The sequence below is a fragment of the Vigna unguiculata genome, chromosome 9 (assembly GCF_037176805.1).
Source record: "Vigna unguiculata cultivar grain cowpea cultivar isolate G323 ecotype 2 chromosome 9, ASM3717680v1, whole genome shotgun sequence".
Lineage (NCBI taxonomy): Eukaryota > Viridiplantae > Streptophyta > Magnoliopsida > Fabales > Fabaceae > Vigna > Vigna unguiculata.
The window spans coordinates 1,613,984-1,633,001 of record NC_140800.1 but is presented as its reverse complement, the minus strand read 5'-3'; the positions used below and the strand labels follow the sequence as shown (position 1 = coordinate 1,633,001).

At 26.1% G+C, this 19,018-nt stretch overlaps 2 protein-coding genes across 2 annotated transcripts; both read right to left on the bottom strand.

Annotated features, from left to right (window-relative positions):
• Positions 1-9,768: 9,768 nt before the first annotated feature.
• LOC114196272 (large ribosomal subunit protein eL27-like) lies at positions 9,769-10,331 on the bottom strand. Its single transcript, XM_028086867.2, has one exon. It carries the CDS (start codon positions 10,273-10,275, stop codon positions 9,868-9,870), a length of 408 nt encoding a protein of 135 aa, XP_027942668.1. The 5' UTR covers positions 10,276-10,331; the 3' UTR covers positions 9,769-9,867.
• Positions 10,332-13,414: 3,083 nt separating this feature from the next.
• LOC114196276 (large ribosomal subunit protein eL27-like) lies at positions 13,415-14,118 on the bottom strand. The gene has a single exon (XM_028086869.2). The coding sequence runs from the start codon at positions 14,046-14,048 to the stop codon at positions 13,641-13,643; it is 408 nt and encodes a 135-aa protein (XP_027942670.1). The 5' UTR covers positions 14,049-14,118; the 3' UTR covers positions 13,415-13,640.
• Positions 14,119-19,018: the final 4,900 nt, after the last annotated feature.

Genomic DNA, 19,018 nt, shown 5'->3' with positions numbered 1-19,018 from the left:
TAAGTATTAAACGAAAATTTTTAAATCATGAAAATAATTTAAAATAAAATTGGTCTTGATGGAATTTGATGAAATCATTTTAGATGAGAGATTGAAATAAAAAGTTTATGTAAAATTACTTGGTGTTGATACACAATCTGAGTTGTGGAGTCATGCACACACTAAAAATAAAACAAAGGTTTCTGCGAAATTTTTAATAATGATATAAGATTATTTCATAAGATCACACCTATATTACTAGGGATGTCAAATAAAATTTGTATCTGCAGGTATATGTGGATTTGTGAACTATGATAGCATTATAAACTCAAACAGGACATTAATGATATATTTTTCGTGACTTTCGTCGTCCAATTGAATCTTCTTGTTCCTGAATGCTTCATAGGAATCCATCGCTATTCCTTTCTTCCACCAAGAAAGGTCCATTCCGAATCACAATAGTCATTTCTCTCTTTTTTCGTTATGGTAATGCAATGCAAGGGGTCTCATGAATTGGGTTGTTTTTGATGATGAAAACCTGATATTGAATGGTCGGTAATGTTAGAAGACGATTGTCGGTATCTGATGGTAAGTAAGATACCTATGGTCGGTATATCTTTGAAAGCTTATACGGAGATAAATGGACTCACTCCTCGAGACGACGAGGGCTACTTAAGGCACTTTATTGCAAACCAATCAGAAGGATCAAAGTTGTTGGATGTAGCTCAATGCTGCTATAAATTACTCAACGCCAGTGAGTGTACTCGCTCTAGGCCTTAAGGATAAAAAGAGACTTTGTAAGTTTGTGAAAAAGTTTAGATTTAAGAAAAAAAAAAGACTTGAGACTTCAAAATACTGCAAGTTTATTATCGGATTTATTTTCTTGACAACCGAAACTAGGTTTTATTGTTTTAATTCATTTGTTTTATATATTTCTCTTTAGTAATGTTTTATATATTATCCTTTTTTTATTTCATATAAAAATATATACATATGTCAACTAGAAATTTTGAATCAGGCTATTCAAAAAAAAAAAAAAAACTGAGACTTTAATTGCATAACAAAAAAAAGTTATGAACAAAAAAGAGCAAATGTCTTATGTATTAGGGTGTGTAGATATTTCATTTTTGAAAAAAAAATGCTTAAACCTTGAAAAATCTTCAAAATATGATAATTTGTTGGATTTGATTTAATTTCAGAATTAAATATCTTAAGAAATTTATAGGTTTAGAAAAAGATAAACCAATTGACATTCTTAATTATATAAAAAAAATAAATTCTTTTCTAAATGCATATATAATGTATAAAATTGTGTTAACAATTTCAATGTCAGTGTTTAAGTCGACAGGAGTTTCTCAAATCTAAATATAATAAAAACTTATTTAAGATCAACAATGTCTCGAGAAAGATTAAACGGATTAGTCCTATTATGTATTATGAAAGAAATGTTAAATTAAATTAATTATGACAATTTAATAAATAATTTTGCATCAAAAAAAGCTCAAAAAATAAATTTTAAATAAAATGCCTCATTTTTTAAATGTGTTTTAGGCCTCCCAAACCGTTGAGTCGCTCCTACTTATACTTTTGTGTTTTTTGAAATTTAGGACTTGTTTGACCTTATGGAAGAGATCGACAAGGTTCATTTGAGTTGGAACATCATTTCTCTTTTCGAAAATTAGTGTTGACATTGTAACCATTTAAAGATACTCATTATCGCACCTTGGACAATGTAGAAATGAGTCTAGAGAAGAACATAGAAAAATAATATAAACTAATTGCAAATCATGCTAAGAAGAGACAATAAACACAATTGTCTCATTTATTAGCTTTCCTAGTAGGTACTTAATTGTAACTCCCTCTATTCAAGTTTTACAACAAAGTATATGCTCTACATGTACAAGGATACAAAACAATAACTTGTTAATTAGAAGTTCGCAAAACCTCTTATTGAGATAGTAAAACTTAGGAAATGATCATTAATTTGTCAAACGATGTATACCAAGTCATTGAAAACTCATACTAATATGAGTCTAAAGCTATTAAACAACATACAACATATCTATTTACATAACTATTAGACGCATTTTTAACAATCAAACAACCTCTACAACCACTAAATGCAACATCTTATAAGGATTTTAGGAGATGAAGATATACAAATGTGCTGAATTTGAACATTTTAAAGTGAAATCATTAATACAATAATCATGATTGTGTTAGTTGAGCATGTGAACTAACTAAGTCCAAATTTAATTATGGTTATTGTTGTTGTTATTATTATTATTATTATTATTATTTTATTATTTTATTATTATTGTTATTATTATCATTCTAACAATATATATTATATTGGTTGGCCAAGGAACTCATGTGATATGTAATGATTACATACATGAATACATGTAATAGCAAATATAACACATAAGTTCCTTAACCAATCAATGTAGTATGTACTATTTTGGATTAAATATATTTTTAATCTATGAACTTTATCGATAAATTGATTTGTTATTGTTTGAAACTTTGATACAATTTAGTCCTCAAACCTAAAAAGAAAATGAATATAATTCCTTTAACCCAAATTTTGTGATTTTTTTTATATATTAAATGCGTTTTTATGCTATCATGAGTTTCTTATATTATTTACACTCCCTCTTCAGTATTAGCTAGAAGACATGTTTAACATGTACAAACAAAAGATAAATGTAATTGAATTAAAACAAGTATATTAATTCATATTAAAGTTTGAGGATTAAAATTTAACAAAATTTTGAACATAAACAAATTCAAATATCTTGTCAAAGTTAAAGGACTAAAAACATTTAAACCCTACTATTTTAGTTATTCATTTCATAATTGTGTTTCACTAAACTATTTATGTGATAGTTTCCCTCCACTCCCTAACTTCTTATTGTGATAACATCGTGTCACTCCTCATTTTTTATGTCATTTGTACTTGTCATTGTTGCTTGAGCCTCGTCGTTGCTACAAGTTTATTGTTGGACGTTTGCGCATGATGTAATTACATCAACATCACCACTACAGCCAACCCATAACACATCCTTCAACGTGAAAATTCTTGCTAGCATCTCTTAAACACTAACAATTAGGGATGACAAAAATATCCGCGCTTGCAGGTATTCAAGGATAAAATCCGCAACAGATAGTTAGTACTCACAAGTATTTGTTACGTGCGGGTAGCAGATATTTTAATACCCGCTTATAAATGGGTCGGATGTGGGTATCACACTATCCGCACCTGCGGATAACGGATATCCGCAAAAAAATTAAAATTAAAATTTAATTTATATTTTATTAAATTTAATTTAATTAAAGTTAAAATTAAATTTATATATTATTAGGTTCAATTGAATTAAAATTAAAAATTAATATATATATATATATATATATATATATATATAATTTAAATTTTATTTAAAAAGTTTGTAAAATATATATTTTTTTTAAATATTCGCATATATAGGTATATTTATGGGTATCCACAATTTTTTTTAAAATCCGCAAATATTTTTTAAACAGATATCCAATGAGTAAATGGCTAGGTAGCGGATGATTTTTTTTGTTCAGATCAGGTTACGGATAAAGACTATCCGTGCCCGACCAATTATCATCCCTATGTACAATCTTAAACTTTCTAAGCTCCAAGTAGAATAATTTTGTTGAATTAATATGTTAATATATGTGTGCAAGTGATTGGTTAGTATAGAAAAAAAATTACAATCACCAATTAATGTGAACAAGGTAAAACTTGAATTAGATAATTTAGTTAAAACATAATAGAACATATATTAAAAATATTAGTATAAAATATTAGATAAAAGTAAAGTTAAAATCAGAAAATACAAAATTTCAACCATTTTTTAAAATTATGCTTATGGAATTAAAAAAAAAATTGATGTTAGAGATATATGTTAAAAATTAAACAAAATATATTTATTAGAATTCAGTTAAATAAATCGATTGTTATTTTAGAATAGACAAAGTTGATTTGAGAGCTCAGTTTAGTTATATTATATGGTTGTGGAGGACATTTGACTTTAAGATAAATCAGTAAATAATCATATTATTAAAAGGTAGTTATTTGCTTCCCTTGAATCGGTTGTTCATTCATGAATTTGGTCTGTTTGTTATATCCTATTTGGCTAAAATGAAATTATATGAAGATTAATGATTTGTGTAATATATGTTCATGGCATTTCTCCCTCGAATGATTATGTTTTGATTTGTTTAAACAGCTTAATGACCAAAGGTATATTATTTTACTCTTGTTTATTCTATGTATTACAATTTCCATACTATTTTTGTGACAAGGAATGTAACACGTATTGGGATTAAGTTCAAATATGTTTAACCTCATCAAATTTTATTGTTTAATTTTTCGTGTTGCCAAAATGTTAATCTACACCATATCCTATGACTAATTAAAAGTGTTTTCAATTAAGGGTTAAAAATGTACAAAATAGAAGCATCATTGAAAAATTGTTTCACATCCAACATCGATTAAAACCCAAACCAACAATATTAGCACCTTTCTACGTCGATAATCCGTGTAAAATGAGACATAAAATTGGTTATTACAAAAAGCAATGTTATATGTCACTTTCTACATGAATTCATGGAATCATACTATACATAACTTTTTCGTCAATTCACCCATTATATATCACGTTCGTTCCCAGTATTAACCTATTTCACTATTACAACAATTTCAAAATATTTAAAATTAGGTCTATATTATTATTATTATTATTGCATGTTTAAATGATAAAATTAGCATTACAGGCATACATACATGTACATTTGTCTTCATATTTTAATATATTTCAAAGAGAAAAAAAAAAGAAAATTAACTATTCTTTTTCTTTAAATTGACATGGAAGTTTCCCAGAATATATGTAGTGAGTAATTTTATGATCGCCCTAGATTAGAGATGGCAAATAAACCCGTGCCCGTGGGTATCACCCGAACTCGTCCCCGTTTTGACGGGGAATCCCCGCTTTGACTGGGTATGGGTATGGGTATGGGTATGGGTAATACCCGAAATTTTCAACTGGGGATGGGGATATATATATACCCGCCCAAATACCCGTCCCCGCTTAAATTACTAAACTATTTATAATTTATTAAATAATCTAAAAAATATATATAAATAAATAATATATTTACACATAAAATATAATATAATATAATATAATATAATATAATATAGTATATATACATATAAATAAAATATACTTTTATATATATATATATATATATATATATATATATATTTACACATATACATGTAATATAATATAATATAATATACATATAATATATATACATAATAATATAATATAATATATATAATATATACGTATAAAACAAATTAATCATTTAACTAGTGAGATCTTTTATAAACAAATTTATAACATTACAAATTTATAAAAATTTAAAAGAAATATATATATATATATATATATATATATATATATATATATATATAAAAGCATAAAATATCTACACATATACATATAATATATATACATAATAATATAATATATATTATTATATTTATATTATTATATAATATAATATAATATATACTTAAAATAAATATATATCTATAAAAATATATATATATATATATATATATATATATATATATATATATATATATATATATATATAAACATAAGATATCCACACATATAATATATATACATATATAATATATATACATAGTAATAATAATATAATATATAATATAATATAATATATATAAATAATTATATATATATATATATATATATATATATATAAACATAAGATATCCACACATATAATATATATATATATATATATATATATATATATATATATAGTAATATAATATATAATATAATATAATATAATATAATATATATATATATATATATATAACATATTTCTCATTCTCTTTGTTTTTTGTTATACACTTTGTTTACTCTCTCAATTGTCTGGTTTGTTTTTCAAGATTTAATTTTGAAGGTAATTTTTCTTCTTCTTATTACATAATTTTTACTCTCTGTACATGGTTATGTTCAAATAGGTGTTCCTCAATTTCATTCTATGAAATAATTTTTAGGTTACACATTTGATTATCTTTATTTATTTATTTATTTTCATGAAAATGTTTGACTCTTATTTTGTAGCTCTTCTTTTTGTTACTTTGGTTATACACTTTTTTACTCTCTTTTAATTGTTTGGCTTGTTCTTTAAGGTTTAAGCAGATCTTCAAGGTACTTTTCCTTTTATCATAATCTTAATTATACATTTTTTTTCCGTTATGTTATGTTCAAATGGATATTCTCAAATTTGGGTCACACATTTAATTATCTTTACTCCTTTATGATAATTTTATTTATTATTTATTTTTTGTTTCATGATAATGTTTAATTCTCAATTTTGAAAGTGACTGGAGTGTTATTCATGATATATTGGCAATTGTTTCAGTTTTAGATCCAAGGTACAAGATGGACATGTTAGAATATTATTTTTATAAATTGTATGGTAATGATTTTGATCTGAAACTTAGTAGGATTCGTCAAATGTGCTATGATTTGGTTTTGGAATATCAATCAAAAAAGAATGAAATCTAGAGTTTTTAGAGTTACATCATTGGAGTTGGGAAAGGATGTTGATAATGATGCGAATGAATTTTTAGAGTTTATGGCAAAAAAGAAAAAATCTAGAACTACAGTTATGAAAACAGAGTTGGATTATTACTTGGAAGAAGATAATTTGCCGGTTACACAAGAATTTGATATCCTATCATGTTATTTTCATGAAAATGTTTGACTCTTATTTTGTAGCTCTTCTTTTTGTTACTTTGGTTGTACACTTTTTTACTCTCTTTTAATTGTTTGGCTTGTTCTTTAAGGTTTAAGCAGATCTTCAAGGTACTTTTCCTTTTATCATAATCTTAATTATACATTTTTTTTTTCCGTTATGTTATGTTCAAATGGATATTCTCAAATTTGGGTCACACATTTAATTATCTTTACTCCTTTATGATAATTTTATTTATTATTTATTTTTTGTTTCATGATAATGTTTAATTCTCAATTTTGAAAGTGACTGGAGTGTTATTCATGATATATTGGCAATTGTTTCAGTTTTAGATCCAAGGTACAAGATGGACATGTTAGAATATTATTTTTATAAATTGTATGGTAATGATTTTGATCTGAAACTTAGTAGGATTCGTCGAATGTGCTATGATTTGGTTTTGGAATATCAATCAAAAAAGAATGAAATCTAGAGTTTTTAGAGTTACATCATTGGAGTTGGGAAAGGATGTTGATAATGATGCGAATGAATTTTTAGAGTTTATGGCAAAAAAAAAAAAATCTAGAACTACAGTTATGAAAACAGAGTTGGATTATTACTTGGAAGAAGATAATTTGCCGGTTACACAAGAATTTGATATCCTATCACGGTGGAAAACAAATGGGTTAAAGTTTCCAACCCTTCAAGCAATTGCAAGGGATGTTTTAGCTATTCCAATAACAACTGTAGCTTCTGAATCTGCTTTTAGTACTGGTGGTCAGATATTAACTTCTCACCGTAGTCGACTTCATCATATTACTATAGAGGCTTTGATGTGTACAAGAAGTTGGATATGGAACTCAAACCATCTAGGTAAGTTACTCAAATTTATTAATATTTTTTGTTAGTATTTTTTGTGAATTCTCATCTAATATTCTACATTTGGTGTTTGTAGGTGTTAAAAAATTAAAAGGAAAAGATGTTCTCATGAGTGAAAATGAATCTGATGAAGAAGGTACATTATATTCTAGTAATTAAAATTTTCAATTTCAATTATTATATCATATCTAATTTTTCATTTTTTTTCTATGTGTAGGTGGATCGAATGCAAATGAAACCACTGATCATTTGTAAAATTAATAAATATTTTGATTATTATAAAATTTTAGTAATGTGTAATTTTTTAGCTTTTATATAATTATTTGAATTTTATTTAGTTGTTATTTGATACTTTAATTTGAGATTTATACTATTATAATATTTTTCTTAATATTTGACATCAGTATGAGTATAAGAAAAATACTCGTTACCGGAATGGAGATGGGTCAAAAGTTGTATACCCGTTGGGTTTGGGGATGGGGATGAATTTTTATTATGGGGATGGGATCATGATACCCGTACCCGCCCCGTTGCCATCCCTACTCTAGATAATTAAAGAAATCTAATAAAATTAAAATGGAAATAAATATAAGCAATATGAGAATGAAAATTGGAAAAATCTATACTATATAATTAATTTTAGTTTTAAACTCGTAAGATTTTTTGAAGAATTAGCCCGCTAAAATTTTAAACTATGATTTCAATTTTCAAAATACTACATTTGAAGGATTAAAAAGCATATCAAATACAAAACCTTATTAAAATGAAATAAAAAATCATACAAAACTCATTTGTTTCGACTATAACAGCCGAAAATGACACTTTATTAAATTTAGAGGATCAAAAGCTGTAAAATTTATTGATTAATCTGTCAATAAAATCCACAACTTTATCAACCACAAATTTTTAAGATGGTATATAAAACAATCAAATTTCGAAAGGAGTGAAATAAAAGCATAATAGGACTTCTATATAATTGTAAGATCTAGAGACACAAGATTTAACTCAACCTTCAAGTACAAAAAATAAATAAAACGAATTACTTCCATAAACTGCAAAAAATAATATTAATTAAAGTTGGACAAATTTACAAGTTATAATTTCTATTTTTCCAACGCCTTACTACAATCACTAGTAAGATATTTAATTTATTTATATGCTTAAAAACATAAAATATCTTTAACCAATTAGATAGATATTACATCCTTCTACAATTAGTTTTTCAATGTGGTCAATAATTTGTTGTTCTTATAATCTTGCTTTAATCTTTAAATGGTTAAATTTAATATACATAATTTGTAGCCTCAATAAGGTACTAATATACATAATATTGCATTAATTTTAATAAATATAAAACAAATTAAATGTTTTAAATACTTAATTAGATATTCAAAACAATAATTTTCATATATCCCACTTAAAATTATAATAATTTTAGTTATGCAGACGATCATCCTCTGCCTGAATTCTGTTCCAAAAACGACGCCAATGGAAGCATAAAATAAGTAATGCAGTGTCGATCAAAATAACTGCAAATCACCACATATTGAGGTTCCTAGACGCAAGCATTTTTACTCCGAACAATTTTCATCCAAAATCAATTTCATAAACTCTAAACCAAACAGACAACAGCCAAACCCTAAAACAAAAATGAGGGTAATACTTATTAGTGAATTTCAATCTAATATCCAACTTTACATCAATAATAACACAGATACTGCAAAATCAATGCATACATTAAACGACAAAACGAGAAATCAGATATGAAATCACTAAAAACAGGATTAATTCTGGATAGAACAGCAACAAATGTGGACGATAATTTGAAACTGAATGCATTATTCAATACATAGGTGTTTAATTCTCAACATATTAAAATAAATATGTGATTTCTTACTTTTTAAATTTACTAATTATAATTAGATAGTTAAAGGCCGAAGGCGACTAACTATGGAAATCAATCCACATAAACAGGTAAATCGCAAATTCATCAGATTCAAACCAAACGCATTCAATCTATAATCGCTAAAAGGTTCATCTATAATCTCCACAAGCACAATAAACATCCAATTGAGCCAAAATTTAAGCTAACAGTTTAAAAATCTAAACTCAAAATAGCATTATAAAGCAATAATTAAAACGACAAAGCGAGATCCAATGAAAACGGTTGAAAACAAAAAAGTACAATTTAGCTCAGAACCTGAGCTTGGTGAAGAACCACCGGTTCTTGCCGGTTTTGAAGCGATCCTCTAAGCGCTTCTTGGTCTCCTTTAGGGCGGTGACCTTCTTATCCTTGGCATGGAGGACGTCGGGGGTGACGGCGTCCTTGAGGTCCACGTCGAGCGTGTAGCGCGTGGGCATCAAGTGCTGGTAGTTGACGAGCTTGATGAATGCCTTCACGCGCGACTTCTTTGCGGTCTTCTTGGCCGAATCCTTCTTTATCACCTTGCTAGGGTACTTCTTTATTCCTGCAACCAAACAGTGACCGTAGGGGCGCTCGCGCGTGCCCTCATCGAAGGTTCGCACTATCACCGCCTTCTTCCCAGCGTAACGCCCCTGAAGGACTATCACTGCTTTGTTTGTCTTCAGAAACTTCACCATTTTTGCGCCTCGCTCTCTCTCTGTGCCGTCTCACTCTTTGAAACAGAAGAAGCGAACCAATTAGGGTTTGGTGACTTATAGATCTGCAAACCCTACAGGATTTGGGTTGGGCCCTGTTTTTCAAAATGGGCCTATATATCTTTTCAAATATACAGCCTTTTTCTTTGTTTAAAAATATTATTATTGTAAAAAAAATTACAGCCGAAATATTCTTAGATGAATATATAATTGTATTGTAGGTATTGTCTTGATAACAAGCAAACATGAAGATATTCATAATATCAAGAAACTTATAAGAAACATATCATATTTAGGATTTTCTCGTATTTATATTATATTACCTTTACTATACGAAAATGATCATAAATATACTCACAAACTTAGGATATAAGTGAAACATGTTACGAAGTCTAAAAAGGCTAAAGACTAAAGTAATTTTTTGGGTGACCACCATTTAAGGATTTAATAAATACCAAGGGTGAAAGTTTTGTAAATCTAAGAGTTATGTCCGGTCACAACTAAAACCTTTTAAGAATATGATTTATTTCTTAAAAGTCTTTCATTTATCATAATATTTTTTTAATTAATTAATCGATTAGTATTCATTTTATAAATTTTAATTTGTTATCTGTTTTTAAAAAAAAAATTAATTTTATCTTGATTTTTAAAAAAGTATTTTATTTTGGTCTATTTAAAAACAAAATTATTAACGTCGTTGTGTTACGTGTCGATCTCTAATTTTTTTTTAACTTAAATCCTCATCTCTATGATAACTTTACATCTAAACAAATAATAATAAAAACGTCCTCCTAATACGAGTTAGTTGAAACATAAAAAAAAAAAATTAAAGTCGTCGTTGCTGTGAATACTTCTTTGAAAAAAAAAAGTAAAAGTCGTCACTTTTACTCTTACAAGTGTCCTGTTAATGCTCTTACAACTTTACCAAAATTTGTAATAATTTTAAAAATATATCCTTTTATGTAAATTAAAAAAATAAATTAACCTGTTTCCGTAAAATAACCATTGTATGAAGGTATTTATATGTTAGGGTGAAAAATATTATCATAAATAAATTTTATCGGTATTATAAAGTGATCTCCATTTCTTATTTATTCTAAGACACAATTTATTAACAATTTTTTAAAGGTTAAATAGTTATTTTGGATTGTTCATGGTGATAAGTTCAAGTAACCTGATTATTTCTTTTATGCAAAAATAAGCTATTTTTTTTTATTGAAAACATGATATTTGCAAACAAAAAACCATATTGATTTTGTTAATTTGTACATAATTACTCGTATAGCATCATGATCCGACACAATTATTCTTCAACCCATTACAAGGTCAATAATTTTATTTTAACATCGGTAGACTATAACACACTAAGACTTTTTATGTTCTAATTTTTCTAAAAAATATGCAACAATCTACATCACTACTTCCTTATTCACAAACCATCAAAAGCAACTTTTTCAAGCCTTACTTAAAGAAATACTTAAATTACTTTTACGAGCTTATTTCAATATTCATTTTCTTGTATTTTCTTTTGTCTATAATCAAAATCTATTTATAAATTTGATAATTCCACCAAAACCCTTGTGGAATTCTATTTCCCTTTTTATTTTTGTTCTTAATTATTTGTTACAAAAATTCACTTAAACTCGTTAACATTTTTAAATAAAAATCATTACTTTCAAAGCTAAGTTCTTGTATCATCATAATGATTTTACTAAATTGAATTCATATACTACCATCATAAATATATGTAAAGATTTTCAACTAAACATACACTGCAATATATATGCCTTCTCAAGTTAATATTGCAACTCAAAGTCGTTATTTGAGAAATTTCTTTCATTTATATTGACCAGTGTTTATTTACCCATTACTAAAATAATGTATGTTAAGCTTTTATGATGACTACGGAAAACTTCAAACCTTAGAACAAGTAATGTTTTCATATTTTTAATATAAACACCCGTGCAACCAAATCTAAACCATGCTGGAAAAATTAATTTCATGTTTAGTTGTCATTTTCCTTTATGCATTAGTATTTGTATGCATCTAAATTATTGTTGAAATGTAACCTCTAAGATCTTCATTTGAATCGACAAAAAAATTTGCAAATTTAAGGGATCATCGGAAGTTCCATATCGATTTAATTTAAAATAAAAATATTTTATAATATATAAATAAAATAAAATACAAATTTTGCCTTACAAATCAATTTTGTAAAATTAAATTAATGTCCGATAAAGTTTAACGAGATATTTTGATATATTTCAAATATAAGATCAATTATACACTTTATTATTATAGCATATATTTTCATATATGTTATTGTTCTTCTCACTTTTATATATCCTTTATATTTTTCATACTATTTTTCCCTTTTAGTGAAAATAAAACATTTTTTATTTCAAAATCATAACTAGGAGCATCATCTCGATTTCAGCCATTATTATAAAAATCATATATTGTGTCATTCACTAAAACCAATTAAGTAAATTTAAATACTTTTTATTAATAACTCATATTTTTGGTTTTTTCTATAAGCTCATTTTTTTTAGTAATGGTACATGACTATATTATTATAATTATTATTATGAAATCAACTTAAAGTACAGAATTTGAATAGGAAATGAAAAAAAAATCTAAATAAAATAACAAAAATAAAATCTAAAAAAATAGAAGTAAATTCTCAACTAACCTCAAAACATGAATTATAAAATATAAATTCTTTGTAAACATAACATATTATGAGAAATATAAACTTAAAACATAAAATAAATGAGAGAACAAGAGAAAATAAATTAAACGACAAAATCTAATATCCAACTTTAGATCAATAATAACACAGATACTGCAAAATCAATACATACATCAAACGACAAAACGAGAAATCAGATATGATATCTCTAAAAACGAGATTAATTCTGGATAGAACAGCGACAAATGTGAACGATAGTTTGAAAATGAATGCATTATTCAATACATAGGTGTTTAATTCTCAACATTTTAAAATAAATATGTGATTTCTCACTTTTTAAATTTCCTAATTATAATTAGATAGTTAAATTAGATAGTTAAAGGCCGAAGGCGACTAAATATCGAAATTAATCAACATAAAAAAATAGCATAAACAGGCAAATCGCAAATTCATCACATTCAAACCAAACGCATTCAATCTATAATCGCTAAAAGTTTCATCTATAATCTCCACAAGCACAATAAACACCCAATTGAGCCAAAATTTAAGCTAACAGTTTAAAAATCTAAACTCAAAATAGCATTATAAAGCAATAATTAAATCGACAAAGCGAGATCCAATGGAAACGGTTGAAAACAAAAAAGTACAATTTAGCTCAGAACCTGAGCTTGGTGAAGAACCACCGGTTCTTGCCGGTTTTGAAGCGATCCTCTAAGCGCTTCTTGGTCTCCTTTAGGGCGGTGACCTTCTTATCCTTGGCATGGAGGACGTCGGGGGTGACGGCGTCCTTGAGGTCCACGTCGAGCGTGTAGCGCGTGGGCATCAAGTGCTGGTAGTTGACGAGCTTGATGAATGCCTTCACGCGCGACTTCTTTGCGGTCTTCTTGGCCGAATCCTTCTTTATCACCTTGCTAGGGTACTTCTTTATTCCTGCAACCAAACAGTGACCGTAGGGGCGCTCGCGCGTGCCCTCATCGAAGGTTCGCACTATCACCGCCTTCTTCCCAGCGTAACGCCCCTGCAGGACTATCACTGCTTTGTTTGTCTTCAGAAACTTCACCATTTTTGCGCCTCGCTCTCTCTCTCTCTCTCTCTGTGCCGTCTCACTCTCTTTGAAACTGAAGACGCGAACAAATTAGGGTTTGGTGACTTATAGATCTGCAAACCCTAGAGGATTTGGGTTGGGCCTTGCTATACTGTGTTTTCAAAATGGGCCTATATATCTTTTCAAATATACAGCCTTTTTCTTTGCTTAAAAATATTATTATTGTAAAAAAAGTTACAGCCGAAATATTCTTAGATGAATACATAATTGTATTGTAGGTATTGTCTTGATAACAAGCAAACATGAAGATATTCATAATATCAAGAAACTTATAAGAAACATATCATATTTAGGATTTTCTCGAATTTATATTATATTACCTTTATTATACGAAGATGATCATGAATATACTCACAAACTTAGGATATACGTCAAATATGTTACGAAGACCTAAAAATTTTTTGGGTGACCACCGTTTAATGATTTAATAAATACCAACCATGGGTGAAAGTTTTGTAAATCTAAAGAGTTATTTCCAGTGACAACTAAAATGTTTAAGAATATGACTTATTTCTTAAAATTCTTCCATTTATCATGATAATTTTTTGGTTTAATTAGTCGATTGCTACCCATTAGTCGATTGATATCCATTTCTGTTTGAAAATTTCAGTTTGCTACCTGCTTTTTAAAAAAATTCAATTTAATCAATAACTTTTGAAAAAATGTTTCAATTAGGTCCTTACAGGAAAAAATATTATTAACACCATTAATGGCGTGCCACATGTTAACTCCTGTTTTTTTTGTTATATTTTTTTTGCCACATGTCAGATCATTGGTGTGACACGTGATATTGTCAGTGTCACGTGACAAGATATTACCGTGTTAGTGTCTTTGTCTTAATTTTAATTTAGTCATTACATATGACTATTTGTTTCAATTTAGTCATCACATATATTTATTTGTTTCAATTTAATCCCCGTTCTATTTATTTCAATTTAGTCTTTTTTTTTTCAAAATAGAAAAATATTGTATCTTTTGTAAGACAAAAATTATTATTTATATAAATGTTATATTGATATTTATTATTAAAAAATGACTTACAAAATTAAGTATTGATATTTTTATTAAAGTTTAGTAGTAAAATTCATGAAAAATAAAACATAAATTAACAATTAAGAAAAGATGTAATAGGTTATGACTATTTTTAATAAAAAAAATATGAGTATTCTTGAAATTATTATACTCTTTTTTATCTATATCGAAGAGTTTTCATCATTCCCTAACTATTTCAATTTTACCGGATACTTTATTGATTTTTATACACTTGAAATAAATAAAATTTCATTTTCGTACAAACACAATAAAATTATATATTTTATCGTAAAGAGTCTCCTATGAAATTAATTTACAAACCAATTAACTTTTTATTTACGTAAAAGGATATATTTTTAGATTATTATGAAATTGATGAAGTTGTAAAAATATTGATAAGTTTAAGACACCTTTTAGGATGAAGTCCTCTAGTGTAATGACTTACTTTTTTATTATTATTATTATTATTATTATTATTATTTTTGAAAAGTCTTCACAACAGTGACTACTTTAATTTTTTGTTTTAAATGTGAATTCATTGTAAACATGAACTCAAATTTGATTTTTTTTTTAATTATTTATTTAAATGTATTATTAATTTGTTTAAACTACTCAACTAAAAGTAAAGGTAAGTTGAAAATTGTTTTAACCAATGTTACAATCGAAAAAATTGTTCATATAGACAACGATATATCATTTATTTGTACTCCACTAAATTTTTTATATTAAGTAATTTCAATTTTATTATTATAATAATCTTTATCATGTATTCAATTAATTCAATTATTTTTAAATATTAAATTAATTAAATAAAAAATATAAATCATTAAAATAAAGTAGAATAAAATATATATATCACTCTACTTTAAATCAATTAATAATACATTTAAACAAATAATGAAAACAAATTGAATAAAAGTTTATAATTAAAAAAAATTAAACTGAAATATTTTTATATGTGACAACTCCACATTAATAATAATTTAAAGTCGTCATTCATAAGAAGACTTAGTTGAGAAAAAATAATAATCTAAAGTCGTGTTATTAATATGAAGATTTCTTTGAAAAAAAAAGTCGTCACACAAAAAATGACTTCATCACAGCTGTCCTAAATTCATTAATACTCTTCTAACTTCACCAAATTTTGTAATAATTTTAAAAATATATCCTTTTATGTAAATTTAAATAATAAATTAACCTGTTTCCGTAATGAAGGTATTTATATGATAGGGTGAAAAATATTATTATAAATAAATTTTATCGGTATTATAAATAGATGTCCATTTCTTATTTATTGTAAGACACAATTTATTAACAAGTTTTTTAAAGGTTAAATAGTTATTTTGGATTGTTCATCGGTGATAAGTTCAAGTAACCTAATTATTTCTTTTATGCAAAAATAAGCTAATTTTTTTTATTGAAAACATGATATTTGCAAACAAAAAAACCATATTGATTTTGTTAATTTGTACATAATTACTCATAGAGCATCATGATCCGACACAATTATTCTTCAACCCATTACAAGGTCAATAATTTTATTTTAACATCGGTAGACTATAACACACTAAGACTTTTTATGTTCTATTTTTTCTAAAAAATATGCAACAATCTACAACACTACTTTCTTATTCACAAACCATCAAAAGCAATAACTTTTTCAAGTCGTACTTAAAGAAATACTTAAATTACTTTTACGAGCTTATTTCAATATTCATTTTCTTGTATTTTATTTTTTTCTATAAGCAAAATCTATTTATAAATCTGATAATTCCACCAAAACCCTTGAGGAATTCTATTTCCTTTCTTTTTATTTTTGTTCTTAATTATTTGTTCCAAAAATTTACTTAAACTCGTTAACATTTTTAAGTAAAAAAAAAACATTAGTTCCAAAGCCAAGTTCAAGTATAATAATGACTTTATTAAATTGAATTCATTTACTACCATCTTAAATATATGTAAAGATTTTCAACTAAACATACACTACAATATATGCCTTCTCAAGTTAATATTGCAACTCAAAGTCGTTATCGTTGAGAAATTTCTTTCATTTATATTGGCCCGTGTTTATTTACCCGTTACTGAAAATAATGTATGTTAAGCTTTAATGATGACTACGAAAAACTTCAAACCTTAGAACAAGTATTGTTTCTATATTTTTAATATAAACACCGGTGCAACCAAATCTAAATCATGCTGGAAAAAATAATTTCATGTTTAGTTGTCATTTTCCTTTCTACATTAGTATGCATCTCAATTATTGTTCTGATGTAACCTCAAACTTTTTTGTAGGTTAAAAGGAACTAAAATAGAAACACATGTTACTTTTTCTTTCAATCAGATTTTCATTTGAATCAATAAAGAAATTTGCAATATTAAGGATATCGTTAGAAATTTTATATCAACTAGAGATAACATCATAATATATAAGGATTAAAGAGTGCAAAATTTACATTATAAACTGATTTTGTAAGATTGAATTAAATTTAAAACTCACATCTAACATAGATTAATCTTCACATGACCCAAATCACTATATTTATACATATTTTTTTATTTATCATCGATAAAGTTTAACAAGATATTTCGATATATTTCAAATATAAGATCAATAATACACTTTATCGTTATAGCATATATTTTCATATTTGTTATTGTTCTTCCCACTTTTATCCTTTCTATTTTTCATACTATTTTTCCCTTTAAGTGAAAAAAAAACATTTTTTATTCCAAAATCATAACTACAAGCATGATCTCGATTTCAGCCATTATTATAAAAATCATATATTGTGTCATTCACTAAAACCGATTAAGTCAATTTTAATACTTTTTATTAATAACTCGTATAGTTGTAGTTTTTTCTATAAGCTCGTTTTTTTTAGTAATGGTACATGACAATATTATTATAACTATTATTATTATGAAGTCAACTTAAAGTACATAGTTTGAATAGAAAATGAAAAAAAAAAACTCTAAATAAAATAACAAAAATAAAATCTAAAAAAATAGAAGTAAATTCACAACTAACCTCAAAACATGAATTATAAAATATAAATTATTTGTAAACATAACATATTATAAGAAATAAAAACTTAAAACATAAAATAAATGAGAGAACAGGAGAAAATAAATTAAAACAATTTCCTTATTTATTTCCATCAAATCAACATTATCTATTTATAAATGCAAGTGTAGCTTAATCTTAAAGATTACAAATAATTCAAAATAATGTCATTTACCTGCTATTATTATACATTAAATAATATTGATTATGAATTACAAAGCACTAATGAACACTATATAGGGATGGCAACGGGGCGGGGCGGGTACGGGTATCATGATCCCATCCCATCCCCATAATAAAAATTCATCCCCATCCCCAAACCCAACGGGTATACAACTTTTGACCCATCCCCATCTCCACCGGGTAACGGGTATTTTCTTATACCCATACCCATACCCATTTTTTTATTGTTCCATATATCAATTAAATATTTTTTATAAAAAAAAATTAAAAATCACACCAACGGAATCATGATACTATCAAAATATTCAATATTAAAATAACATACTCTTTTTGATTTTCATGATGTCAAATATTAAGAAAAATATTATAATAGTATAAATCTCAAATTAAAGTATCAAATAACAACTAAATAAAATTCAAATAATTATATAAAAGCTAAAAAATTACACATTACTAAAATTTTATAATAACCAAAATATTTATTAATTTTACAAATGATCAGTGGTTTCATTTGCATTCGATCCACCTACACATAGAAACAAAATGAAAAATTAGATATGATATAATAATTGAAATTGAAAATTTTAATTACTAGAATATAATGTACCTTCTTCATCAGATTCATTTTCACTCATGAGAACATCTTTTC

Excerpts from the sequence above, each read along its gene's own strand:
- LOC114196272 (XM_028086867.2), bottom strand. The coding sequence starts at position 10,275 with ATGGTGAAGTTTCTGAAGACAAACAAAGCAGTGATAGTCCTTCAGGGG.
- LOC114196276 (XM_028086869.2), bottom strand. The coding sequence starts at position 14,048 with ATGGTGAAGTTTCTGAAGACAAACAAAGCAGTGATAGTCCTGCAGGGG.